The sequence below is a fragment of the Ambystoma mexicanum genome, chromosome 2p (genome assembly GCF_040938575.1).
Source record: "Ambystoma mexicanum isolate Mex_15411 chromosome 2p, UKY_AmexF1_1, whole genome shotgun sequence".
Lineage (NCBI taxonomy): Eukaryota > Metazoa > Chordata > Amphibia > Caudata > Ambystomatidae > Ambystoma > Ambystoma mexicanum.
In genome coordinates, this window is record NC_090923.1 from 226,587,987 (window position 1) to 226,614,738 (window position 26,752).

The window sequence follows — 26,752 nt, forward strand, 5'->3', positions numbered from 1 at the left end:
GTTGCCCATTCCACTTCGTTATATTTCAACATTATGTTTGTTATTAAGTCAGGACCGGCAGCGTTTGAATTTTTCAGGGTCCGTATTGCAGCTTTTATGTCTTCGGCTGATATTTGCATATCGCATGATGGCAGATTATGTGCGACGGCTCTTTTCTCTTCGTGTTGTGGGTTGCTGAAGATTTTTGCGATATTAAGTTCCCATTGCACTGAATCAATCCCATTTGACAGAGTGGAATGATGTTTTGAGTTACCTGTGTTCAAGATTGCCCAGATTTCGCGTGAGTTCTTCTGGACTAGCTGTTTCATTAGTAACTCAACTTTGTCTTGCTCTATTATGATTTTCTGGGATTTTAGCCAATTTCGATACAGTTTGCGACGTTTTTGAATTGCAGTTTTGATAGTGGTTGCGTCGATACCAAAATTTCGCGACTTCTTCAGATTCCTCACGTCGCGTCGCATCGCTTTTTTGGCTTGCGTCACTAACATCGATGATAAATGTTTGTGTTTTAGACCCATAATGGAGTTTGAAGCTCTTGCAATGACGAAATCCGAGAGCAAGGGAACATAATCGACCGATATTGCCTCGTCATAAAGACATTTCTGGTTAATTTTTTGTATTTTTAAACTGTCAATCCTAAGGCGGTTTCCACCGGCATTCACAGAGACAGGGATATCATGAGTTCTTGTTTCTGTTGTCCATTCCACTGAGCAGGCAAGCGCAAAAGATTATGGTCACTATTTGACATGGTTTATATTGTAAGTGTCAAATCTTTTTCAAATAAATTTTGGGAAACCCAAAAGTAGTCAATGATTGACTGAGCCTTGTGATCCGACCATGTTTGCATAGGTGGTTGGTCACCTGGCACATGACCGTTGACCATTTTACAGTTGCAGATACGGAATGCCTGACTCCAGTGGTGCCCACGACTAGTTATTTCGTTGTTCGGTGTTAGTTTATACACCTGGTTTACTGGGTCATATTTGAACCAAGTACAGTTTAGGTCACCGGCTCAGATTATTGAAAGATTCTTATAATTCAGTACGACTGTCGATATGAAGAATCATTGAATCAAGAAACGATTTTGTACTGATTTTGTTCGGGTTCCAATACCCATTTAAGATAAGCAAGTGCTTCCTTGCGGCTATGTTTTTGTTGTTTGATTGCAATAAATCTCCTTGCACAAAAGGGTTGGGACTAAATGAGTCGATGAGCCGCCACCAAGTGTTTATCCTAATCATCATCAGTAGGCCGGAGGAAGCACATCCTTTTGCATTTTTAATTGCAGGGTTTAATAGAATCACAAATCCGTCTCTGACCGGGGGCTCACTTAACCATGTCTCTTGCAGGCAGATGACAAATACCTTTTCCATCTCCACGTCAAATTGGTTAAATAAGTGAGTGAACCCTCTAGTGTTCCAGGATAAAAATTCTCGAATACATTTGTTTGCAATAGCTGGTGGCTAGTGCCAACCAGTTTTATCGTTTTGAGTGTTATGTTTGGAGGCCTGATTTGAGCACGGTCTTTGAGAATCTGAATTTTGCATTGTTCGGCGTAAATCAGCATGTCTTTGTTTTGGATTTCTGAAGGCGGCATTCCTTGGGCTAGTCCTGGGCGTGACAGGTTTGAAACTGGATGGTTCAACTGAAATGTCGAATCCAAAACTTAGTAATTCGTCTGAAGCATTCAAGATTGTGTTACGAACTGAAGCTGAGGAGATGTGCAATAAGACTTGGTCGCAGAACCGTTCAGTTGCGTACTCTACAATTCTTATATCGTCCGACATGATTGTTCGAAGCGATGGAATGCAGGTGAATCATTTCAACACGTTATTGCGTTTCAGATTCAGGTCGTCATCTTCCTGGTTGAGGTTTTACAATCTCAATTTAGAGTTCGAAGAACTGTTTCTGGAACTCAATGATGTAGAGGCACGTGAAGAATAGCGTGCTGGCTTATTTCCTTGAGATCTGGTATATTTGGGGTTCAATAGTGACAGCATTTTTTTCAGACTATGCTCGGATGCCATTGGCCTATGATCAGACTTCTTGTCCCTGTGTATCTCGGAGGCTGAGGTTTGCGGACGTCTAGCATTTGGGGCTTCAGAGACCACACAGAGATTTGATGTTGATTGATCGTTTAAAGTTTCATCAGAATATGTGGAGAGGTCACAGATGTCGAGCGGCAAGATCGCTTAAACGCTCTTGCCAGCGTATTGTACGTTCGGCTTCCTGAGTCAGCTGGGCTTGCAAAAAACTTGTTGCCGAGTCAAAGCTGTCCATCTTTTCCTTTAATGATGTGAGTGAAGTCTGATCTTTATGAGCCTCATGGAGGGACTCATACATCTTCAGAAATGGCAAAAGAGCTGCAGACGAAGCAGCCAATACGTTGTTCTAAATCTGCATGGCTGCAGCTGAGGAAAGACTGGGTTTCGACTCAGCACCCGTCTTGTCTGCTGAGCTTGCATGTGTATTATTTGCTGTTTCTGAGTTAAGGTCCCTTGTTGATGATGAGTTCCCAGTTACATTCATCGCGGGGACTTGCGGTGAGTGCAGTTGGTTTGTTCGCAATTCACTGATTCTCAGTGAACTCTATGCAGTCTTCATATGAGGTTGAGTTCGAAGTTTGGTTAGAAATGTACTTATTGCTCGATCTGCTCCATTGTTTAAGGCATGATTGTCACGTGATGGTAGACCAGTGTTGTGGCGTTTCCCCATCAGAACACCATCGTGCTCCACTCGAGGTATTTTCGATATTTCTGTGTTGAGATTGTAGTTCCAGTGGGATAGATCTACTTGAGGTCTTTGATCGGCACAACCTGAAGGTGTCCGGCCCGTTCGTAGCGTTGCTTCTTCATCGAAGAAACTGAGCCGTGGATGAATGGAAATGCCAAATGGTGGAGTGTTTGCAGTTGTTTTTGCATTGTCTATTCTTCTTTGCGCTTCAATTTCTTCTTTCATATTAGAATGAAGAATGTTTTTTTCTATTCATGTTAGCTACTGACAAGCAGCCATCCAGAATTCTATCATCGTCATCAGCGGTGAAAGTAACAGTTATAGGCGGCGCTATAGGCGTTGTTACGGTGGAATCATTCAGTGTTTCATTTTCAACCTTGTCTTGTGAGGCTTTCATTAGCTCTGCGTCTGTTAATTCAAAAGGAGTGAAGAACTCGTCGGTTATTTTGGAGTGAATTTGATTGGGTAAACCTGGTCTTACTGCACTCCAGTCGAGAGGAGGTAAATCAAGCAAAGTTAATAGGGGGTCTTTGTAATAGAATGGCAGGGCAAGCAGCCTCTGTATCCGGGGTTGCAATTGCGACTGTTTCCTCGACTTCGCTAACGAGGGCACAATCAGACACGCTAGGGCCCACAGAATTATTTGGCTGGCTTTGCACAACGTCGGTGGCTACGGGCTCATTAAGAGAGTTCGCAGCAGCGTTTAAGTTGGCGGGAGCTTGCGTCGGATGGCAATTTGAAGTGTCAACGTTGTCAGCCAGGGAGGGAGACACATCGTTCCTTTGTCTTCAACCCCAGTTTCGTTTATGAATGTGTGCACGATCACCACAGGTGAGTTTTCCAGATTTTTACTCGTTGTTGATGGGGACGTGCAGTTTAAAGTTAAGTTATTGCAATCAATGGGGTCTGATTGTGTACAAGAATCCAAAAGTTTCTTTGTCTCTTGTTTGCGTAGTACGGTGCTTACCTTTGAAGTCTCAAGGCACGAGTCTGCTTTGAGGGCGGTCCAAGGATTCTGCATCTGACGTTGTTGGATGGTCTTTTGTCTGGTTAAGGGCCCGGCCTGGCCCCCCAGGCCTGATTGTGCAGTCATGTCAGTCACGACACTACACTGCGCGGCTCACAGCCGCGACCAGACGTGGACTGACGTAGACTGACTCTACGCTTGACTCTACGCCTGGGTTGAGATTTTATGGAGTCCGCCCAGCAAACACAACGTGGGTTTCTTAAAGAAACAGTAATTGGCAGTGGTTTGCTTCACGGGTAAGCTCGATCACGTTGCTGCAGCTCCTCTCTGGTAAAAAAACTCTGAGTGGACTGACATAGACCGACTCTTTCCCCCTGAATTCTCTGGCACCTTAGAATTCTGAGTGATTGAGCCTTCGCCCCTCTGTTCCTTGCCACCCTCTGGACTATTTATAGATCCCCTTTTATAACTGTCCCTGGATCCATGTGCAGGTTCCTAACGTGGTCCCCTCTTGGTAAATCGTGTGCTGCATTGTGCCCCCCGCCTTCTCCCTAATTTCTTACCGCACATCAGGCTATATTCTAGTCTTTAAGTTAATTTTGTTGTGAGCTTTAACGTATCTTATGTCGCACTCCCTCAGGTCTTCCTCGCTTTTTTCGTGGTCCAATCCTGCAACCCCAGTCGGTTGTCGAGTGTTGTTTCTCTTGGATGCTTTTCAATGTTGTCGCCTACAGTTTCCTTTGGGGCCATCCCCAGGGCCCTCAATCTGTCTTCCACCTGGGCAACAGTCTCTTCCTCATTGCCCATGTGAAAATGGATCTGTGTTGGAAAGAGCCATCTGTATCTCAGCTTCCTCTTGTTTAGTTCTTCTGTGAGTAGTTTAAATGACCGTCTCCTTGCCAATGTGCCCTGGGATAGATCCTCATATACCTGCACTTCGCATCTTCTCATCTGGATCTTCTCCCTTGTCCTGGTCGACCCTATCAGCTGTGCCTTGTCCTTATAGTTGTGCATATATCTCGGGGCCTCGCCCCTGGGTCCATCCTCCGGCTGTGCACGCTCTCTATTCCCATGCTCTGGGCCGCTTATCCATCCACCAGGTTCTCAAACACTTGCCGTACACAGGCTTCCAGATCGGGACCCTCCGCACCCTCCCCGAGGTTCTTGGTCAGTATGTTGTCCCTTCTTGACCTGTTTTCGAGATCCTCTCACTTCTCTTCAAGTGCCCTTAGCCTCTCCTCTTTTTCCCTCGCTTGTGATGTCCACTCAGGCCCTTTGTTGTCCCACTCAAACTGCCTTGACAGTTTCATTGAGTTTGACTTTAAATTTGGCCAGTGCCGCGAGTAGGTCCTTCTTGGTGAGACCCCAGTCCTTTTTCGTTCTTCTCTGACGGGTTGCCAAAGGGGAGTTTTGTTTGTATGTGTCCTTTGTTGTGCCTCTCCTGTTCTCGCTTTCCCAGATTAGGATTCCTCTTCTTTGGTCCCATCGGCTTTCCCCTATTCCATTGTTGCCAATTTCTTTGTCCACTGGCCCCTGTTTCCACTTTCCCAGATATACCTCAGTCCCGTGCCAGTAGCGTGACCTTGCAGTTCGTTCTTGGATATTATATTTCCTGGTCTTGTATAGCTTGTTCCTCTGGGGTCTTCACCCCCTTGGTTTCCTGCGCTGTGTCATCCCTTAGGGAGTTCTGGGATTAGTCCCCTTGGGTCCTCTGGTTCTAGCCTCTTGTTTCAAGGCATGCCCCTTGCCTCCTCCGTCAGGGGTCCCGAGGCTGTGTCCTCTCCTTCTCGCCTGGGGATTCTGTTCTCACTTGACCCTGGGTGGTGCTCCTACTCAAGAGTCCCTCTATTGCGCCTTTTATTTCAGCCCTATCCTCCCCTAGACATGCTCTTCTGGCCTTTTCCAGTGCGTTCTGCAGTGTTCCTTGCTGATGGGCAGCTTAGTTAGCTCTCTATTGGTTCTGGGGCCCCCTCCGGGTTGTTGTGGGCTGGGGTCTGTATCACCAGCGTGTGGTTCCTCCCTGCCCCTTTGCACAGTGCTCACCAGTTTCCAGGGCTTGCTCCGGCTCCCCGGCGTTGAAGCTGCCTGAATGGACTCTCTGTTGGTAGTCCTTTCCACTTTGTTGCGCGATACTCCTCTTTTCCCTCTCTCCCGGGGTGTCTGGTTCCTCGTATCCCTGCTGCGCTTCTGCCTTTTTCCTATGGGCCTCTCATCGTCCACTTCTCAGGTTCGTCCTCGCTGACCCGTCTTCCTATCTTGCCTAGGCACCAGCCATGTGGTTAACAGTTCTCTCCTGGGACCCTCTGCTTCCTCTCGTCTGCGCTCCTGTGCGGTCCAACTGGGCTCCTCCGTGAGCCTCCCTGAATTACCCTTGTTTGCTTCTCCAGGGGGTCTCGTTGCCCTAACAGGAGACCTCTGTGGTCACCGCGTTGCCGCACCTCCTCACCACCAGACCGCTCCCGTCTCCTTCATTTTTCGGTGACAACTCGTCGATGATCCTCCAATCCGCCAGACCGTCTACATCTCCCTCGATCGGCCACACCTCCGCTGGTTGAGGGAGCGGCTCCACACTCATACTGCTCGGTTCCTCCTTCGGTGTAGTTTCCCGAGAACCCACCTGCGATGCCAGGAGGTTCCGATCCTACCGCCTGCTCTGCATGGGACCTTCCTGCTTCACTCCAGCTCCTATTCACAAGGAGCTGCCCATATCTTCCTGGCGGACCCGCACTCCCCATAGTTCGTTTCCACATTCCATCAGAGCAATGCTATTGTTCTTACACCTCCTGTGGTGACCCCAGCCACCGAGGTGGGTACTCCGTTTGAGCGTTAACAGAAGCCGGGCACCATTTTCTTGCGGGACTCCCGACACCACCTCGTCTGCTCCACTCTCTCCCTTATTCTGTTCTTCGTCGGCAGACTTTCCCTTGCGGGTTTGCCCCCGCATAGCTCACTGTGCACTCATTTACTGGCGTGCCTGATGTCAGTTTTCCTCCACTATGTTTCTGGCAGGAAGGAAGCTTCACACACACGTCCACTTAGCCTGCCAACTTGGCCACGCCCCCAAGTCTATAGTTTTTATAGCTAAGGAGACTAATCTGAATGCTAGGATAGAATTAGCGAAATCAAGACCCAAAGAACTGTTCTCTAGTTTACAGGAGTTAAAAGGGACTTTCGTTGAATCCCCAAAGATCATTGACAAGGACTGTTGTCAGTGCATTCATGATGGCTTTACCCAGAAAACACAAACATCAACAACATATTTTGGATCAAGTGAAAACAGCACAGATTATAGCTGAGGTAATGCTTTCTTCTGGCAATAGAAGGGATTCTGAGGCTGTGCTGTTTGTCTTTAAAGAGGTATCAGAAAAGGAGGTTATGGATGTGGTACATAAGTTGAAACCAATATCATAAGGGGGACATTTTTCCCGCTCTTTTGGAACTAAAATCCAATATTGCAGGTATAATTGAGGATGGCAATATGGCACTGCTTTTATTTTTGAAATTTCTGCTGCCTTTGATTTAGTCGATCACACCCTTTTGGCGCAAAATCTCATTGAAGTAGGTAAATGTGCACCTTCTGCCGCATCCTAGTTTCTTAAAAAACCCTTTATCATTGGCATGGCATTAGATATATATCAAACAAGTTGTTTCAATCAATAGGGAGCAACATATTCAATTCAGCTTTTAATCATAATGTCTTTCCGCATGGCACACTGTTCACATCAGCAGCCTCTGTCTAATCCTCCTCTTCTACCGAATTGTTTGTCTGCATGTGTAAATATGTTCTGAGAGGGGCCCAGATGTCTTTAGGTCTGGAGTGGGTTTGTACGTCCCTCACGTACATCTCCCCGGTTTCTTGCGTGAGTATCAGGTGATGGAGCCATAGACTTCCATTTCAGGAGTATGAGTCTCTTGGCTACCGCTCCCGTCAATGCGAATAGTTTTCAAACTTTTATCGAGGCCTTTCCAATGTCTCCAAATAAGTACTTTGCCAGGGTCGCCGGTATATGGATGTCCAGTATTTCACTCATCGTCTCTGCTATGTCTTCCCAGAACTGGCGGATCAGTGGGCAGTACCAGTACATATGGATCGCATCTGCTGCATCCGTTCCACACTTGGGGCAGGTTGCTTGTTTGGATGGGTCAAATTTGGCCATCTTTTTTGGTGTGATGTGTAATTGGTTTAGAATTTTTTATTGTATAAGGCGGAAGTTGGCGTTGAGGGATATAGTTTTAGTATATCTACAGTATTGTGTCAATTTCTGCTCATCAATTTCTATATTGAGGTCTTTCTCCCATTTGGGTCGCATCGTGTTGTTCGAGGAGGTGTGCGTTTGTACCTTCCTGTATATTTCGGAGATGCCTCTCTTCAGCCCTGTCTGTGTTAGGATCTCGGCCAGAAATATATGTACAGGCGGTTTCTCCGGAAAAGACGGCCAGATTGCTCTGCAGTCTGCTTTTAGACGGTGGTATTGTAGTGTCGGTATCAGGCGACACCTATTCTGTTCTTAATCTCCGCCATCGTGATGAACCGGCCCTCCGGGAATAGGTCACCCAATTTGGCTCAGCGTTCCGCATCCCATCTGTTCTGCAGCGTGCGATCCATGGTTGGTTCCAGGTCTGGATATGTCCAGAGTGGGGTGTGCGGCCAGTACGGTACGTCGCATTGGACTCTCTTCAGGATCTGCGTCCATGCGCGGACCGTTGATGATACAGGATCCATCCAAACCCTCTCCTTTGCTTTGGTGAACATCATGCCCTGAAGGTATTTAGGTGCCGCTGCAAACTCCTCGGCATGAATGTGCGCATATTGTTCTGTGTCTTGGGACCAGTATCTGGCAAACTGAGCTTGGGCCACATAATAGTATAGCTGGTAGTCTGGCACTGCCAGGCTTCCTGAGTCATAGTGTTCACACATTTTAATCCAGCTGAACCCGAGTGTACATACTCCCAACACAAAGTGTGCACTATGCCTCTGTAGAGCTTCAAAGAATTTTTGACCCAGCCAGATGGAAATCACACTGAAGAGGTAAAGTAATTTGGGGACAATAACGATTTTTAGTAGGGATATTCGGCCGTACATGGAAAGCGGTAGTTTCGTCCAGAAATTGAGCTTGGTTTCCAACTGTGTCAGGAACGGACCATAGTTTCTGGAGTACAGCGTGTTCTTGTCTGTTGCCAGAATGATCCCCAGGTATCGAGCTGTAGAAGACGACCAGCGAAACTGTGTAGTGGCCTCCGATTGTGTGACGGATTTAGTTAGCGGTATTATTTCTGATTTGAGCTGGTTGATCTTGAATCCAGAATATTTTGTAAATTCAGCAATGGCTTGCATTATCGGGGGGAGGTGCGTATCTGGGTCTCTGACGTATACCATGGTGTCATCAGCGTAAAGGGATATGAACTGAGGTTTCCCCATGATGCGTATCCCTCTCCATGCATGTTTGGTCCACAAGAATGCCGACATCCCTTCTATGGTGAGCACAAATATCAGCGGGGAAAGGGGACAGCCATGTCTCGTCCCTCTTTGTAGTTTGAAGCTTGCCGAGAGGATCGTGTTAGTCTTGACTTTAGCAGTGGGTTTATGGTACAAAATTTGCAAGCTTCGGATGAATCCCAGGCCAAATCCCATCTTCTGTAGGATGGTTTACAAACATTTCCAGGAGATGGAATCAAACACCTTCTCTGCGTCCAGCGTCACTGCCACTGTCTTCTTCTCAGGGTCCATTTGGGATGAGATAGCGCAAAACCTGCGGAGGTTTAGGGCTGTGGAACGGGAGGATATGAAACCCGATTGGTCTGGGTGAATCACTTTGTTCATGTGTGGGTTCAGTCTGTTGGCAATGGCTTTGGCTATGAATTCGCGTCCACATTAATGAGTGACAGGGGCCTATAATAGGAGGGGTCTTGGGGAGGTGTATGTGGTTTTAGCAGGCCGGTGATTATGGCCTCATGTAAAGTCAAAGGCAGGGTGCCTCTCTCCAGGGATTCCTCCCACACCTTCAAAATCCGGGGGGCTAACTCTGTGGCAAAGGCTTTGTGGAGGTCTGTCGTGATGCCATCAGCTCCTGGTGTTTTCCCCCTTTTTAGGTCTTTAATTGCTTGGGTTATGTTTTCTACTGATAGCGGGGTATCTAACAATATTTTGTCTTCAGCTGTGAGTTTTGGAAGCGGGTATGAGTCAAGTGTTGCTGAAGCTCTTCAGGGGACATCTGGTCCCTGTTTTGGTATAGCTTGGAATAAAATTGAAGGAAAACTTTGTTGATCTCTCTCTGGTTCGTGAGCGTTGGTCCGTGCTCGTCGGTGATGCTTGTAATGTGTCCATGGTCTTGCTCTGACCGGATAAGGTTGGCCAGAAGTCTGAACGATTTATTTCCCTCTCCGTACCTCCTGGCTTTCATGGGTTGTATCATGTAGTGCACTTCTTGGTCGGCAAATTTGTTAAATGTTTCGGTGGCCTCCTGCAGGGGGGCCAAGGTGTTTTGTCCCGGTGCTCTAGTATATGCTTCTTCTGCCATTTTTATGCTGGCTTCAGTCCGGGTTAGGGTCAAGCGGATCTCACGGAGTCTGCCGTGTACCGTGGCAATCGGGTGTCCTCTCAGCCACACCTTAAACGTTTCCCATATGGTGCTGTCCGATGAGACAGAGCCTTTTTTGCACTCAAAAAAGTCGGTCACTTCAAAGCGGAGCATCTCCACCAGTGTTTCGTCTTGTAAGTGTTGCATTGGCATTTTCCACATTCTGTGGTTCTTGGGCGTAGATGTCATGATGCCTACCTCTAAGGAGCCAGGCCGGGCCCAGCAACCCCAGAGGCAGACATCATTTTCCCCAGGGAAGTCTCAGCGGGCCCAAGTCGGGGCCCTTTGGACTCAGTCCTGGTGCCTTAGGCGCCAGGCTCATAGCGGACCCCAGTCCTGGCGCCTTAGGCGCCAGGCTCATAGAAGAGGATATGCGTTTAAGTGCTTGGGTGCACACTTACCTGATGCAGACCTTGCTGCTTCATCCAGGCCCTCTTGAGGCCTGAATGGGACTTCTTAACCTGTAGGACTACTTCACCACCCGGGTGTGGTCGGGGAAGGATACATACCTGATTGGTGGAAGGATACATACCAGGAACTTCTTCCAAGGCTATTTAAACCCCACCCGAACAGCCACACATGCTTCGCGTTGTTCTGCACCTAGCAGCTGGACGCTCACCGTGTCAGCTCCTGCATCCTGACTTCAGCCACGCCTGCCAGCACCCTGGAACACCTGCAAGGGGAGAAAGGAAGAGAATAGGAGAAGAAAAGCCCTTACCTGCTAAATCTGCATCCCGGAGTCATTTCTCCAACAGCCCTGAAAAGGAAGACATCATTTTAAAGGCATTTCGTTTCGATCGCTGCAGCGCTGCATTTTACTCACCTTTGCAAGGCGCTTCCATCTTCAGCAGCGATCTTCCGGATTCAGCTACGCCCCGGCGCCTAGAGGAAAAAAGACAAGAACAAAGGTGAGAGGGAGAAAAGGAATAAGGAAAGCTCAGTTTCCTTTTAAGTCTTACCTGTTGGATTATTCCCACTGCATTTCGGGTCCTGCCGCTTCCTGGCATCTCCGGACCCCGGCCCCTATGGGGAAAAAAGACAAAGACATTGAATGAGCGAATGCAAAGACATTACCTGAGCGCTCATCCAGAACTGTTTCACTTCGGGTCGGCGCCATATCTCTGGCACTCCGAACCCCGGCCCCTAAGGGGAAAAAGACATAAGCATTAGCGCTTGCTGCAATTAGACAACGAACATTATTATTAAGCTTGAACTTTTGAACAGAACTTTTACAGCGCCTTACCTGAGCAGTCAAGCTTACCTGAACTCCCATCAATCCTCAATCCAGTGAAGTAACTGGGTTTCAAAGCGCCCCTGCATCAGAAGCAGGATGGAGAGCTCATCCTTCCAAACCCTAAGGTGAGGCTTCACGGGGAATCGTGGAGGAGGTATCGTGGAGGGTTGGAAGGGAGTGGGAGGCTGGAGCATTGTTCCACAGTGGTAATACTCCCTTTTCACGCACAGGAGGGTATCCAACGAGCCAGGGAAGCCAGAATAGAGGGGCCCTTCCTGTCCATCTTCAGAGTTCTGCGCCTTCGACGCCGCGCCTCCGTGGGAACCAGGTGAGCGTTACAATAGATCCAAATTGAATGCTGCCGCGGCCTAGTTTAAATAATTTCTTGGAGCAGGAACTGCGAATGTGGTCAAAGAGAACGCCCAATCACATAGAACATATCTTACATGTGGAGTTCCACACGGTTCCTGTCTCTCACCTTTACTATTTAATATATACTCTAGAGCTTTATGTGATCATCTTGTTTCTTTAGGAGTACAGTTTGCAAATTATGTGGACCATGCCCAGATTGTTTTGAAGATATCTGGTTCCTATACCAATGACTCTGAAAGAGTCAATGAAGTCGTCTTAGCCATACAATCATGGATGGCTATGAATTTGCTAGACCTGAATAATTCAAAAACAGAGTTGCTCATCCTAGGTAGCCAACAAAAAAATGAAATAACTAGATTCACAGTATAGAAGTTCTTTAATTGGTGGTAATGTAATTGTAGTCTCCGACAAACATTGTGATTTTCTTTTTTACTCCCATCTATCCGTCAAGAAACATGTTTCATCTTAAATCCTCCTGCTCCTACTTTGTCCACCTGCTGTGGCAGATTTGCCCCTATCCTCCTGAGGGAAATCAAGTCTTAATTGATGCTGCTATCATTAACACGAAACTAGATTACTGCAACAGCTTGTTAGTAGGAACTTCCCACACGAACATAGGAAAGCTGCAGGTGACACAAAATGTTGCAGTATGGGCAGTTTGAGGCTTGAAGCGTCAATCTCAGGTGTCTGAGGGCCAGAGAAAACTTTACTGGCTTCCGGTTGAGCAAAGGATTCAGATTAAGGGCCTGGTCATGGTCTTTAAGTGTCTCTGGAATGAAGCACCTTCTCATCTCCCGTCCAAAGTAAAAAAGATTCCAGTTAGACATACTTTACGTTCTAACAACATGACTAGACTTTACCAACTGCAAGTTCTTCTTGAAAGGACTTATGGAGCAAATGTTGATGCCTGGGCACCAGCCTTGTGGAATGCACTTCACGCAGACCTTAGAGAGTGTGTTTCAACTTCTCTTTTTAAAAAACATCTAAAGACATTCCTCCTTGATAGAGAATTAGGTTAAATGTCTTGTTGCTTCTTTACTCTCTACACCTTGGCTGACCCTTTCTTGTTTCTTGTTTGTCTGTCTTGTGAGCGCCCTCAGGCCTTACGCGAGAGGCGCAATATAAAAATTAAATAGATAGATAGATTCGCTAAAACCACAGATACGAGTCTTGCAACTATCGATAGATAGGAAAACAAGAAGTGAAAACCTAAACATTGAGAAATAACTAATACAACTAATAACATTGTATAGATATCTGGATCTGTAGCCACCTTGGGTAACAGTGCTTTTCAATGTCCCCTAAACTAAAAACACCAAGTTAATGCTCTTTAATCAGAAAGTGAAGCAAGGCAGGTTATACAGGCTCCCACGGGTGCACACCCTGTGATCCTGGACAGAAATTTACAATGGAACCCAAAAAGAGCTGGCGAAGAGGACGACTGAGCAGTAATTTATCACATGACAAAACCTGGGAAAGCTGAAACATGTCAAGTGTGGCCGAGAGTAATTCTGGCAAGTCAGAGTGTAGCCAGCCGCTAAAGTACAAGCCCATGAAATTGTGTCTCCATGTTTTGTGGCAGGAGAAGGGGGTGAGACCATCGATCTGCACCACAAGTTCAACTGCATTTCACAGCAGAAGGGAAGAGTTGTGAACAGCGAGCAGCCGCAGACTGATGAGACACATTCAGGTTAGGCAGGGGCCACACAGAGTTGGACAGACAGCAGAGCTGCCACATTGCCCTGTGTCAAGCGAGTCATGATTTTTCCCATTGGATGCTGGGATTTGTAATTTCGTTTCCCCATTGAAATTATGGATCTAGAAATCCCAGCAGCAATGGCAAAAGCAGGACTGACTTGAGGTGTCAAACGGCTGCCTAATGCAACATGGCAGCTATCAAATCCCCTTTTTAAGTCAATGGCACAGAGAGCAATGAGCTGACAACCAATAATGCAGACATTAGCAGCTACACCTGTAGAGGGGGTGAGACACACATGGATAATTTTCTTTGTTACGGATTAGCCCTCCATCCCTCAGATTCTGATGCCATATTACAAATATCTTTCTCCAGCACAAGATGACTTGCGCAACTTTTTTATCCAGCCACCAGGTGGTGCAGCGTAGCTTCGGGTCATTTCAGCTCTGCACCGTTGCACTACCACACCGGAAGGAACATAAGGGCTAGTCGGAGCAGGACATATTGGTGCGGCCAGTTAGTCGCAGAAGTTTCGTCTCAGGAGACGGTTTGGCGCCCGGTCGTTACGATGCTGGTATGTTTTGGCGCGAAGACTGTCATTATTTTTAATCACAGTGTTGCGCCAAAACATACTGAAATATGTAAATAGTTTTTGTTTGCGTATCCAGATAGTCTCCCCTGCACAATGTCTATGCTATTAAAGCTGGCGTAACCATCTTGAATTTTTGTAGAGGTAGGGAGAGGTTGAGGGTGGAACGGTCCAGCACAACTCTCAGGCCCGCCTGGTTCTTCTTCTGAATGGCGAAAATCCTGGAGTAAAAGCTACCGCCTCTCCGGGAGGCTGGGACTTCCTGCACTGCCTGGCTCTCGATGAGCGACCAGGACTTCCTTCACTGCCCGGCTCTCGACCGGATCTCCGCCAAAAAAGTTGCTGTCCCAACCCGTGGAAGTGGAGGGGAGAAGGGAGGAGAGGATGGGATAGGGAGGCGGTACCCCATGGAGTCTACAGAGAGGATCCAGGGGTCTGAAAATTCTGGCGCCAGAAATGTGCGTTAAGAGCAAGCCTGCCCCCCACTGGAGACACGTGGACCGGAAGGGGTGTGTCATGCCTTTGTTCCAGCTGAGGCTGTTCCGGAGGAGGGGGACTGGAAAAAGCCCTTACTCACGGCCCCTTTTTGTTGTTTGCACCGATGCTGGGACGGCGAACGGTCTGGCTGGACATCCGCTCTTGGAAGCCGCGGAACCCCCCGTACATACGCCACTTCTCAGAGCGCTGCTGTGACTGGGTGTACAGGTTGGGCGTGGTCTTTGGAAGGACGGATAAAGAATTGGCCGTTTGAGAGCTGTTTTTCTCTTTATCCAGCAACTCGTCCGTTGTGGGGTGGAAGAGGCCACCCCCTTCGAACAGAAGATCTAGTATCCGTTCCTGGACATCCGGGTTGAATTTCGTAGCACGGAAGCAGGCCGTTCTTCTCATGTCCGTGGCAATACAGATGGCATGGCCAGAGGTATCAATGTGGGCCACGGAAGACTCCATGATGGCCTGCGCCACTATCTTGGCCTCTGACCAATCCCGCCTTGAATCGTGATTGGCTCTGCACCGGAAGCTCTACTATTTCCCACCAGAGTCTCTGGTTAACGGCTGCCAGCATGGCGTCCGCGTTGGCTTGACGCAGGAGCAAGGACGCATTGGAATACAGCTTCTTCCCGTACGCCTCCAAGATCATCTCCTCCTTGCCTAGCAGCGCCGCACAGGCGGCGGCTCAGGAAGACTGAGGCTCAGAGTATAGTGATGCTGCAGCAATCACTGAGGAGTGTGGCCGAGGATGGGCCGATAGCAAGAGTGTATCCAATCCATCTGCCTGTACTTGGCGTCCAGGCGTTTATTTACCGGCTGGGCCAAGTGGGGCTTGAGCCAATCCTTTTTGGCCAGGGCAACCACGTCCTTCTGCATCCGGATCCCCGTTCTGGCCACGGGACGTAGCGTGAGGACTTCTGCGAGGACCCCCTTTTCTTGTTGCTCGACCTCAGGTTGATGAAGGCCAAAGTACTCCGCCAGCCCTGCCAGACGTTCGTGGAAGGCCTTGGCTGAAGATGGCATGTCAGGGTCCTCCTCCTCATCTGTGGCCACCTGTGGGTCCAGAAGGGGCCGGCACCGGAGAGGGGGGCGGTGCTAGGATCTATGGGCAGAGGTGCGGGGACCGGAGCCAGAGACTGCAGCGGGGGCTGGTATGGAACCACCTGCCCAATCGGTTGGGGGGCCGCAGCGGGCTGCTGAGACTGAACAGGGACCAGAGCGGCCTGTACAGGGGTCTGGGGCGCCGGAGCCATTGGAGGGAGTAAGTCCCTGATGGCGTCCCTGAGGATGACCTCCACCTGTCCTTGGAGGCTGGGTTGGTGGTAGGGGGTACTGACGGTGTAGCGGGCGGCTGCTGGAGCCGTTGCGTGCCCTGCCTGTATGAACGCAGCAGGAACCTGCCTTGCACGAAGGAAGGTTAAATTGTAGGCCACATACCTGGTTGACACCAGTCCCACCTCGACACACAGTCCTCCACCTGCCTTCCCTAGAGGGGCGTCGGCCGGATGTCTGGATTTTCTAGCGCAGTAGCCATTTTGTCGAGCTGCCTTCCATGTGCCTGCGTCGTGTTGCTGTGCTCACTGGGCCCCTCCCCGACCAGGACTCTCGAGTCTGGATCATGGGGCCTATCCTGTTCCTCAGGCCGAGGCCCGGTAGGTGTTTTGCCCTCGGCAGATCTGCCGTTAGAACTGCATAAAGACACCCCCTCGGACATGATACCGGTACTAGGGCGAAGCCCCTCGCGAGGGAAGCCCATGCAGTATGGAGGAAAGTGTACGGGACGTAAGAGTAAGGGCTGGGTCTTGGCACCCTTTTTATGTGTTCTCCCATCTATAACACTTATCAGGCAGGGAAGAGCAGGCAAGGTTGATCTGGGGACACATTGGGGGAGAAGGGGAGAGGGGAGAAATCGGGGGACAGAAAACAGGAAAGTGTGGGTTGTTCAGGTGTGGTCAGAGGAGGAAGAGATGGTTGGCCAAGAGACCAGAAGGAGAAAGGATGGTGGTCAGGAGTGCAGAGGCAGTTTTCAGAAAAGGTGAGGTATTAGTTGGTGAGAGAAAATGGTACTGTGTTGGTGTGCATGTAAAGTGTGTGAGAGAGTATTAGTGAAAGAGTAGGGTGTGAGTGGAAGGTGACCGAGGGAGTGAAAGGAGGTGAGTAGAAGGTGGGGCGGAGAAGAACAAATTACTTAGCTCCCGGTAATGTTCTTTCTGATGAATGTTCCTCCCCTAGATCTCTCATCTATGATATCCTATCCACAGCCCAACTGTTTTTTTGAAAGCTTAATGCCACCAGCGGACGCAAGGCTGCTCTCAGACGGCTCCGTCCGATGCCTCTACAAGCCCCCCCACCAGACATGACATTGGAGACAACATATATCGAGGCGCTGCACCCCCCCCCCATGACTTTGGTTCCTTTTCACGTGCAATCCGTTGGCTTTGGGAACACGCTCTTTGTTTTTTGTCAAAATTTGTATTCCTCGTCACGCCCAATCCACCAAAGGCTTAAGGTTTCAAGCCTTGCGGAGATTATGGCCTACAGATGTCGGTATCGGATCAGCACAAGATTTGTCTCTACTGCTTTGGTGAATACCACGACACCCAGGATTAGGGGTCATTCAAGTCCATATACCCAAAGGCCCTCTGGGACCGGATGGCTAAGAACTTCACCTAAGCCCACAAGACTAACATTTCCCCTGTGCAAGGAGGAAGAGAAGAAGAAAACGCATTGCAAAAGGTCTTGCTCGCAAAGTAGATCCTCGTAACATTCATCTTTATTCTAGGAAGAGGCGCCACCGTTCCAGGGAATCACCATAGAAGGCTGCTCAGGTACCTTTTCCAACCCAATCTTCCACTCCGGAGGAATGGGAGAACGTTCCCCTCAAGGCGCTTGCCAAGGAAGAGGCGGCTTTGTCACTGATGGCTCCAGTGATGGCGCCGATGGCCTCAACGCCGGTGGGGCTCACTGAGATTTCTGGGACTGGCAGGGCTCCTGCAGGTGATCACTCCAGTACATCTACGGGCTTGGGTCTGTACCCAAAGATAGACAAAGTTCCCCAGTGCCGACAGACTCTGCCTTCGGGGCATCAAATCTCGGTGCAGGCTCTGACTTAATCCTCGGCGCCCATCAGCATTGCAGATGTCGAGCCCCTCTGGGTTATGCTCCTCTCCCCTTAAATCCCTTCATGTCAAAGATGAAGGAAATATATGATGAAGAGGGAGAAAATGGGCCCTTTGGTTTGGAACCTATGGGGAAGGCAAAGACATCCAGTGGCTGGACTGCAGTCTTTCCTTCAGTCTTTCAAAGGGGGCCCTTCAATGTCATGGTCCACCCCAATACACTGCACGCACATATTGTGCAGATCCGTGATGGATATTGAGTTGCAGTCCCTGCAGTGCTTGAACCCTGAAGGCTTGGGCCCCAACATACTGACACAGAAAACATTTGTAAGACATTATTTTGAGCCATGTTTTGAAAACAGCAAGCGGAGTTCATGGAAAAAAAAGCACTGAGGTATTGAGGTAAAATGACGCTGTATAAGTATCCCTGACGTCACACCGGAGTCTAGGAGTGCCACGGTTGTGGTATGCAGAGGTCGAAGAGACCACACTGAGCCGCACTACGCCTCCTGTTAAAATGTTTCCAAGCAGCTGGTGCTGAGGGGAATGATCCATCAAGATGAGGAATCTGTTGGAGAATGCAATCCATTGAAGAGTGCAGAAGCACAGCTGCCATGCTTTGTACCTATCTGAAGCGTTTAAAGAAAAGGACTACTGGCTGGTGTCAGGAGCATGAGCATGGCTGCATAAGTACCATGGCACGAATTTAGTTATGTGCTGTTGTGCAACATGTTTCCGGTCCAGTCCCCTATCTCAGGAAGGCACCAGGAAATATGGCGGGAAAGGGTATAAGTCACAGAAGTACATACATCCATGTAGTCATGCTCCAGGACTTGTAATCAGAAATACAGCACTACTCTGATAACATAACCACAAACATGGTGAATGTACTAATCCAAGAGACTTGTCTCTGGGCATTCCCTAGCCCAGCAGTGAACTATTACATAGTATTCTAAAAGCCCCGAAGACTCCTCAGATGTCCTTTCCGAGTTAACACCTCTGCTAGTAGGCACACACAAAACAATCGACCTAAGCAAAACTGTGCTGCAAATATACCATCATAAAAAGTCAACACTGAAGGTGGGCGATCAAGAAGTGCAAAAAGGTAGCTATAGGGCAGGAAAAACAATTTGACCATGTGCTAAAAGTAGTCTTACAAAATTATAGCAAACAACCCTATAAAAATGTAAGCTATAAAAGGCCTGTAAGAAACTCATGGTGGCAACATAAAGACAGACACAAGTGAACACAGTTCAAGAGTGTTTATTAAACTGTATGCAAGTTGAAAAAACGCCTAATCTAAACCTAAATCCAAGATGGGAGCAAGCATTGGCGATCAAATGAACACAGGGCAGTCCTAGTGGCGTTGTGTCAAATAAAAATGGCCTATACTAAGAAACCTATTGCCAAACCTTACAATTAATACAAAAACAGTGTGGGATATGATAGGTTATTTATAACGCGCTTATTACCCAGAGGTTTCCAAGCACGGACCCGGAGATCGAACCTGTGGTGCTCTGTGTCGTCTTGCTTCCAAGGCGAGCACGTTGCCCCTGACCTACGTTGCCCCTGACCTATCCTCCACAAACACCTGTAAAACAAGACCATGTCTCTGAAATCTTCTCCTCACCTGATCCTTGAGCTCTGAAAGCTGGCTAGAGAGGTTTATCACAAGCCTCATGGTGGATTCCAGCTTCTCCTGCAGATTCCGTAATTCATTCTGCTCTCCTTCAGAATCGCTGCTCACCAGGGACATTGCTCGCATCCTGGGAAACCAGTCTAAATTATGGTCCTGCAAAAAAACAAAGAAATAAACAACGAGGAATTTGGACTAGTGATAAAAAACACACTGGAGTTACATATAAAAGAGATACTAGACCCAAAACCTTTAGTACACAGGAGGTGAGGTATAGAGCCCAAAAGGTTAAGCCAGAGCACTTGTCTGGAATCTCAAGTGGCAAGACCCATGTATTTGCAAATTGTTTACTACCATTGACCATCAATGGATAGATAGCTTTCCTGTAACTCTGCTATACATAAACCTTAATTTTAGGCAAGGCACATTTTATACGTGGACTATGAACTTGCTTATGTATTTTGGGAACACATGCTTTAACTACTGTATACTCAGGGTTCAAAATTAAGATTCGATGAGCAGGCTCTAAAACCAGTTCCTGGATGTTCATCACCCAGTAGCTAGGAGCTCCCGCTGGGGCTCCAGGAGTGAGTACACAGAAACCGCATATGCAGCTACTACAGATAATGCAAGCTTTAACCTTTTGCACATAATATAAGATCCTTTACATTTCAATTTGTACCAGATGTGCCTTAACCTTTTCAAATATTCAAATTAATGCAAGATATGGAACAAGTTACTTACCTGTAACTATTGTTCTCCAGCATGGGCCTGGCATGGATTCACATGCTCATGAATATTCCCTGTCGTCAGGCTGGGAATCCTTGGTAAAAGAAAAAACAGTTTCACTTTCACTTACAAACTGTATTTCTCCTTTAAACCAATAACTGTCCTCTGGGTCATACTGCCCCCATCCAATGAAGCCGTCTCTGCAAGCCCCTCCTCTGGCAGCCCTCTTCAGTTTTGGTAAGCACGTAAAGTGGAAGTATGACCAAGTAGAGCCACAGAGGGGCCCAAGGGAGGGTTTGCATGTGAATCCATGCCAGGCCAATGCTGGAGAACAATAGTTACAGTTATGTAACTTATTCCTTCTCCAGCAGGAGCATCATCCTGCATTGGCATTGTCTAAGTAGGTCAATGACTCGTAGCAGGAGAGGCAACAGGAGAAAAACAAGTACAGGAACAGGCCTTCCCACAGGAAGTAGAACGCGTCCCCCATGCTCCTTGGTTGGTGGAATCTGCTAGTAAACTTCTTCTGGCATTTGGAGCTCGCCGTTGTCGCAAAAAGATGAATCTGGGGCCTGCCCCACTTGATGAAGATTCGGTCCCCCTGGTCCTGCTGAAGTTCCCACTCTTGGCAGGAGCGCAAACCCCTGCTGAGGGAATCTGCAATGGTGTTCTTGACTCTCGCTAGGTGAACAGGAATGAGGAACATCTCTTGTCAGACGGCCCAGAGCCACATGTCCTGAATTCCTTGGAGAGTGCTTGCTTGGGATGAAGTGCCCCAGTTTCCTGATGTAGAACATTGTGGTGGTGTTGTCTGTGCAGATCCTCACTACCTTGCCCGTCAAACGTAAAGAACGACTTGAGGGCCCAGAACACTGCCTGTAGCTCCAGAATGTTGATATGGAGATCCTTCTCCTTCGGCAGCCACAGGCCTATGGCGTGCAGACGTCTGGTGTGGGCTCCCCAGCCTTCTAAGGAAGTGCCCATGGTGACCGTCTACTGGCCGCAGGGTTTTGAAACCCTGTGACTCGGCGATGTTGGACCGTATCGCCCGATGGAACTCCTTGTCGAGCGGGATCTTGTCCATGAAGCTACCAAACACCTGTATCCAGTAGGCATCCGGGAACTCCTGAAGTGGTTGCATCTGTAACCTGGTAGATGCAGGACGACATCATGGCGAGCAACGAGGTTACCAGTCAATTGGTCGAAAACATTTGGTCGACAGGACAATTGGTCGACACCATTTGGTCGAATGCCAAATGGGCAATTTTTTTTTTTTTTTTTACCCCTTTTTTGGTTTTTTTTGGGGGGTCCCCCCAACCCTTTTTTTTCTTTCCCCACACGAAAACCCACAAAACACATATATATATATATATATATATAAAAAAAAAAATTCGACCATTTGGCATTCGACCAAATGGTGTCGACCAAATTGCAGTCGACCAGTTTGTTGTCGACCAATTGACCGGACACCGAGCAACGACTTGATGGTTCGCACAGTGGCGGTCTTCATCGACAACAGCCGCTGCACCTTCCCTTGAACTACCCTCTCCTCTGAGGGTGACGCCAAACAGGACACCGTATTGAATCTGGCTCCTAGGAACAGCGCGTTCTGCAATGGTGTCAAGCAGGACCTCGGATAGTTGATGGAGAATCCAGATCCGTCCGCAGCTGGGTGGTCGCCAACGTGTTTCCGACGGCCAACTCTTGTGAGCAGGCCTGGATGAGCCAGTCCTCGAGGTACGGGTATACATGTATACCCCATAGAGGCAGATGGACCGCCACCGGTGCCAGGCACTTCATGAACACTGAACTGGTAGTGCTGTCCCTGCAATACGAAGCGTAGAAACATTCGGTGTTTCCTGTGAATGAGGATGTAGTAGGCGTCCTCCAGGTTCAGCAAAGTCAAAGTCTCCTTTTTCCAGTTGGCCGAGCACGTGTTGCAACGTGACCATCCTGAATTTTTGGGACTTGAGGTAGTTGCTCAGATGTCATAGGTCTAGAATGGGCCTCCAACCTCTTGTTTTCTTTCTGACCAAAAAGTATCTGGAATATACACCGGAGCCGCTGGGGAACTAGTTCTATCGCCCCTTTTCGCAGCATGGCCCGTACCCCCTCCAAGAGCTAAGGGATGTGCTGCTCCTGACGGGCTACCGAAGCGATCCGTGGACACATGTACCTTTAGAGGAACTGCTTGATTTTCCTCTTGAGGAGCAAAAAGAAGAGCAGTGCTGCTGGAGGGTGCCCAGGGAACGGGCCGTCTCTGTAGCTGTCTTGATGACCTGTAGGGACTCGTCAACGACCTTCCCGAAAAGGTTATCTCAGTCAAAAAGCATATCCAGTGTTTTCGCTTGGACCTCCTGGTGGAAATTCGTTATCTTCATCCAGCCAAGATTTGACCCAGCTTATACCACAGCCCCCTGTTGTACTTGGCTAAGATCGCTAGTGCGTTGGCCGCCTTGATGGTGGACGCAGCAGTGTGTAATCACCTTAGTTTCCATGGCGTCCATCTTCTTCCCCTTGCTGTCCGGAGGGACTGAAGACGATGTGGACGGGTTAGCTGACTGTTTCCTTGCAGCTGCCAAAACCACCGAATCCGGCGATGGCTACGATCTCAGGCACTTGGGTGTGGATTCCGGCACCCAGACCTTCTTCTCCAGCCTATCCCGTTTGGCCGGAGCCATGCAAGGGTACTTCAAGCAGGTCAGGCAAGGCCCTCCTTACACACATTGCCCATAAGGGGCACCACCATGATAGTATTCCTCTTGGCCTTACGCCTCTGGTACAAGAAACCCTCCTTCCTGGTTTCTTCGGGCACAATCTGGAATAGCTCAGAGGCTCTGGTGATCATGGAATTTAAATTATAAGTTACTCCTCGTAGTGACTAATGTACTCCTAGTCCATAGTCCCCTTTCCTCCATACTGTATGGGCGTCCCTCGCTAGGGATGGGAGACAGAACATTCTTCACCAGCAAAATCATCTTCCTCCTCAAATTAAGAGGCGTGCAGGGGCGTGCGCTCCCCTGACTCCGCCCACCAGCCCCACTCTTCAGTCCCCTTTGACACGTCTACCATATTAACATTGCCTAATGACACCAGTTTTATTAGGGGAAGGGGTGGTGTCACGTATGGAGGAAAGGGGGCTATGGACTAGGAGTACATTAGTCACTATGGTGAGTAACTTATGTAGCCCCAGGGTGGAGATGTGCTCTGTTAAGAAAACAGGTTCCTTAACACTGTCTGACCAAATGCTGTGACCGGCCTGGAGGCGGCATCCAAGCAGTAGTGTTTGCAGACGGCTGAGGACATAGCCCATTTAGCCACCTTCCTGATAACCTGCCACGGGACGTGCCTCTGGAAAGCAACTGCCATGGCTTTAGCTCCGATTTAGCTCTGCCCCTCATACGCCTCCTTGATGGCCGTAACCATCCACCTTGCTATGGAAGCCTTGGAGGATTGACAGCCAGGCTTTGACCCATCAAAGGTGACAAAGAGGGCGCCAGAATTGCGGAAGATCTTGGTCATGTCCATGTAGTATCTCAGCGCACACCTGATGTCCAGATACCCTCTGAGCGTCATCCTTGGGGTCCGCAAAGCCTGCTCAGCTTGTCCGCCCCCAGATTGGACTCCCTGGAGGTGTATTGCTACCAGGTGCATGTCGTTTACCGGAGCCCACTCACAAATATTGACTGCTAGAGTGCAGCAGGGAGGAGACCTGGCGAAACCCTGCTTGTTGACGCAATATATGCTGGTGGAGCTGTCCATCTGAATAAGGATCGCCTTGCCGCTGAGCATCGGGAGAAAGGCTTTGAGAGCGAGCCAGATGGCCATCAACTCAAGCCATTTGATGTTGGCCGCCTGCTCCTGACGGGTCCATACCACGTGGACCCTGTGGTTGATGGTGACCTGAGGTGCTGGGTGGTGGAGATGTGGAATGCTGACCATCTCTGCCTGGGAACTCTTCTCCTTACTCCAGGAGGCTCTGAAGTGCAACTGCGATCATCTCATTTTGAGCCTTGTATGCGGCACAGCAAGGAGACATGCACCATGATGCCAATGAGGTGTTGGTACCGCCATGCAGATGTCACTTCTCTGCTGAGAAAATGCCCCATGGCCCTCTTAATGGCTGCGATATTGTCCGCTGAGGGGAAAGTCGTATTCCAGATAAGGCCCAGGAAGGTTAGACTCTGCGTGGGCGCCAACTGTGACTTCTAGAGATTGATGGAAAATCATAGCCCGTGTAGTGTATTCATGAGGGTGGAGGCGGTGTGCTGGACTGGCTCCGGAGACCTTGCCCTGACTAGCAAGTCGTCTAGACATGGGTAGGTGGGATGCCCCTGCACAGCATTCATCAATCTTGTAAAGGCCTTGGGGAACTGGGCGAAGTGAAAACCAATGATCCTGAACCTCAGAAAGGACCAATGGGGTTGCCAGATTAGGACGTGTAGGTAGGTATCCTTCAGATCCAGGGAGCACATCTAGTCTCACGCACACAATGTCTCCGCTGTTAGCGCTGGGGTAACCATCTTGAACTTTTAGAAAGAAAGGGAAAGGTTCAAGGTGGAAAGGTCCAACACAACTCTCAGACCAGCCTGGTTCTTTTTGTGTATGGCAAAAATCTGTGAATAGAAGCCCAGACCCGCTGAGAGGCTGGGACTTCCTCCACTGCCTGACTCATACGAGCGAGTGAATTTCCGCCAACAGAGTTGCCGTACCAATCTGTGGGATCAGAGGGGAGGAGAAGGAGGGATAGGGAGCCGGAAGCTCTTGGATACTACGGAGAGGATCCATGGGTCTGTGAACCTTGTCCGCCAGCAGTGAGCATGAAGGGCAAGCCTACCCCCCACCAGAACCTCATGGATCCAGATGGATGTGTCATGATTCCATGCCCTCTGAGGTTGGGGCACTGGAAAAAAAACCCTTGTGAGCTGTCATGATCTCTGCTTCCAAAAGATCAGGACTTGCCCGACTCCCTTGGAAGCAGACCCATAACCCAGGTTCCGAGTGCCAGCCAGTCCCACTTGGGACCTTTTGGACCCTGTCCTGGCGCCAGAGGCACCAGGCTCATAAAGATGCCCAGTCCCAGCGCTGGAAGCACCGGGCTCATAATGCTTGGGTGGACTTACCTGCAGCAGACCATGCTGCTTACTTACCTGCCAGTTGAACCCCTGATCCTCTTCTGTTTGGGACTACTTTTCCTGTTGGGTGGGGCAGGAGCCACTCCCTAGATTCAAAACACTGGAACTCTTCTGGAAAGCAGGAACTCTTTTCTTACCTAGGCGTGGCTGTGGAAGGAGACACCTAAGCACTACAGGAGGCTATTTAAACCACACCCGATGGATGAATCTTGCTTTGCGTTATTCTGCATTCTCTGCAGCAGAACGCTCATCGTGTCTTCTGCTTCTGATCCTGGGCCTAAGGGAACAAAGGCTTACCATCCTGGAATCCAGGCTTCAGCAGCACCTGTAAAGACAAAGAAAGAACAGGTTAGCACTACGGTCTTCAGTGGCAGCGCATCTCTTACCTGGTCCATCGGCTGTCACCAACGCTTCGCTGTGCATTCCGGCATCTGAAAGACAAAGGCTTACCTACTCTTCGCATGCTCCGGAGGTCTTCGCACTGCATTCCGGCATCTGAAAGACAAAAGCTTACCAGCTCTTCGCACGCTCCGGAGGCCTTCGGCGCTGCATCCCGCATCTGAAAGACAAAAGAAGGTGCCTTTAAAGACATTGGGCAACTTTATTACTCACGTGCCATTACTCCTTCCCACGCCGAATCCAGTGGGTATTCCAGCACCCTTCAGCTTCTCTAAAGCTCCGAACTTGTACCTGCAAGATAAAAGGGACAGTTAGTGCGCATCGTGAAGCAGGCTACAAGCGCTTACTTACGTGCTTCCAGGCGCTTCTATTCCTCACGCGGGTTCGATCCTCAACTCTCATCAGCCCGCCATCCGCCATCGCCGGAACCCTGCAAAACAAGAGATATCATTACAAAAGACTTTTAAGACATTTGAAGTACCCAGAAATTACCGTTCGTGCAGTTAACGACGGACAGCAGTCCTCTGAGGTCAAGAGGCCTGCACCCTTATCCAGTGAAGAAACTGGTTACGGCACCCTGCCCCGAGGCAGATGGAGAGCTCGGCGTTCACTTACCTAAGGTGAGGGCGTTAACCTTTGGGGTTCTACAGGAGAAGAGAAAGGGAAGAGGAGAGAGGCACCCAATAAACCCAGTTCATTAATCCCATATTTTCTATCAGCAGACATCTTACTCTTCGAGTCAGACATACAGTGCACAGAGGTCCAGCCCAAAGAGCCAACCGTGTGTTATACATCACCTTTGAAGATACAGCATTCACCCAGTCAAGACCGGCGCCTCTGCGGGAATCAGGTGAGCGTTACATGAGCGGCCTTGTACTGATTGCGCCTGTGCTGGCTCGGGGATCTGTCAGGTTGCCTGGACCGTCTCTCTTGGAAGCCCCCGAAGCCTCTGAAGTACTGACTCTTGTCTGAGTGCTGGTGCACTTGGCTATATGTCTTAGGGGCGAACTTGGTGAGTATCGATAAAGACTTAGCAGTCTGCGAGCTATTCTTTTTCTTATCGAGTTCCTCGTCGG

At 49.0% G+C, this 26,752-nt stretch overlaps 1 protein-coding gene across 7 annotated transcripts in view; it reads right to left on the minus strand.

The window, feature by feature from the left end:
* ITPR1 (inositol 1,4,5-trisphosphate receptor type 1) overlaps window positions 1–26,752 on the minus strand; it is a 3,145,915-nt gene that overhangs the window by 21,291 nt on the left and 3,097,872 nt on the right. For all 7 annotated transcript variants that reach the window (XM_069643506.1, XM_069643503.1, XM_069643505.1 and 4 more), the window contains one exon: window positions 19,408–19,569. In XM_069643506.1, the coding sequence (XP_069499607.1) occupies window positions 19,408–19,569 (162 nt within the window). The remainder of the gene's footprint in view (window positions 1–19,407; window positions 19,570–26,752) is intronic.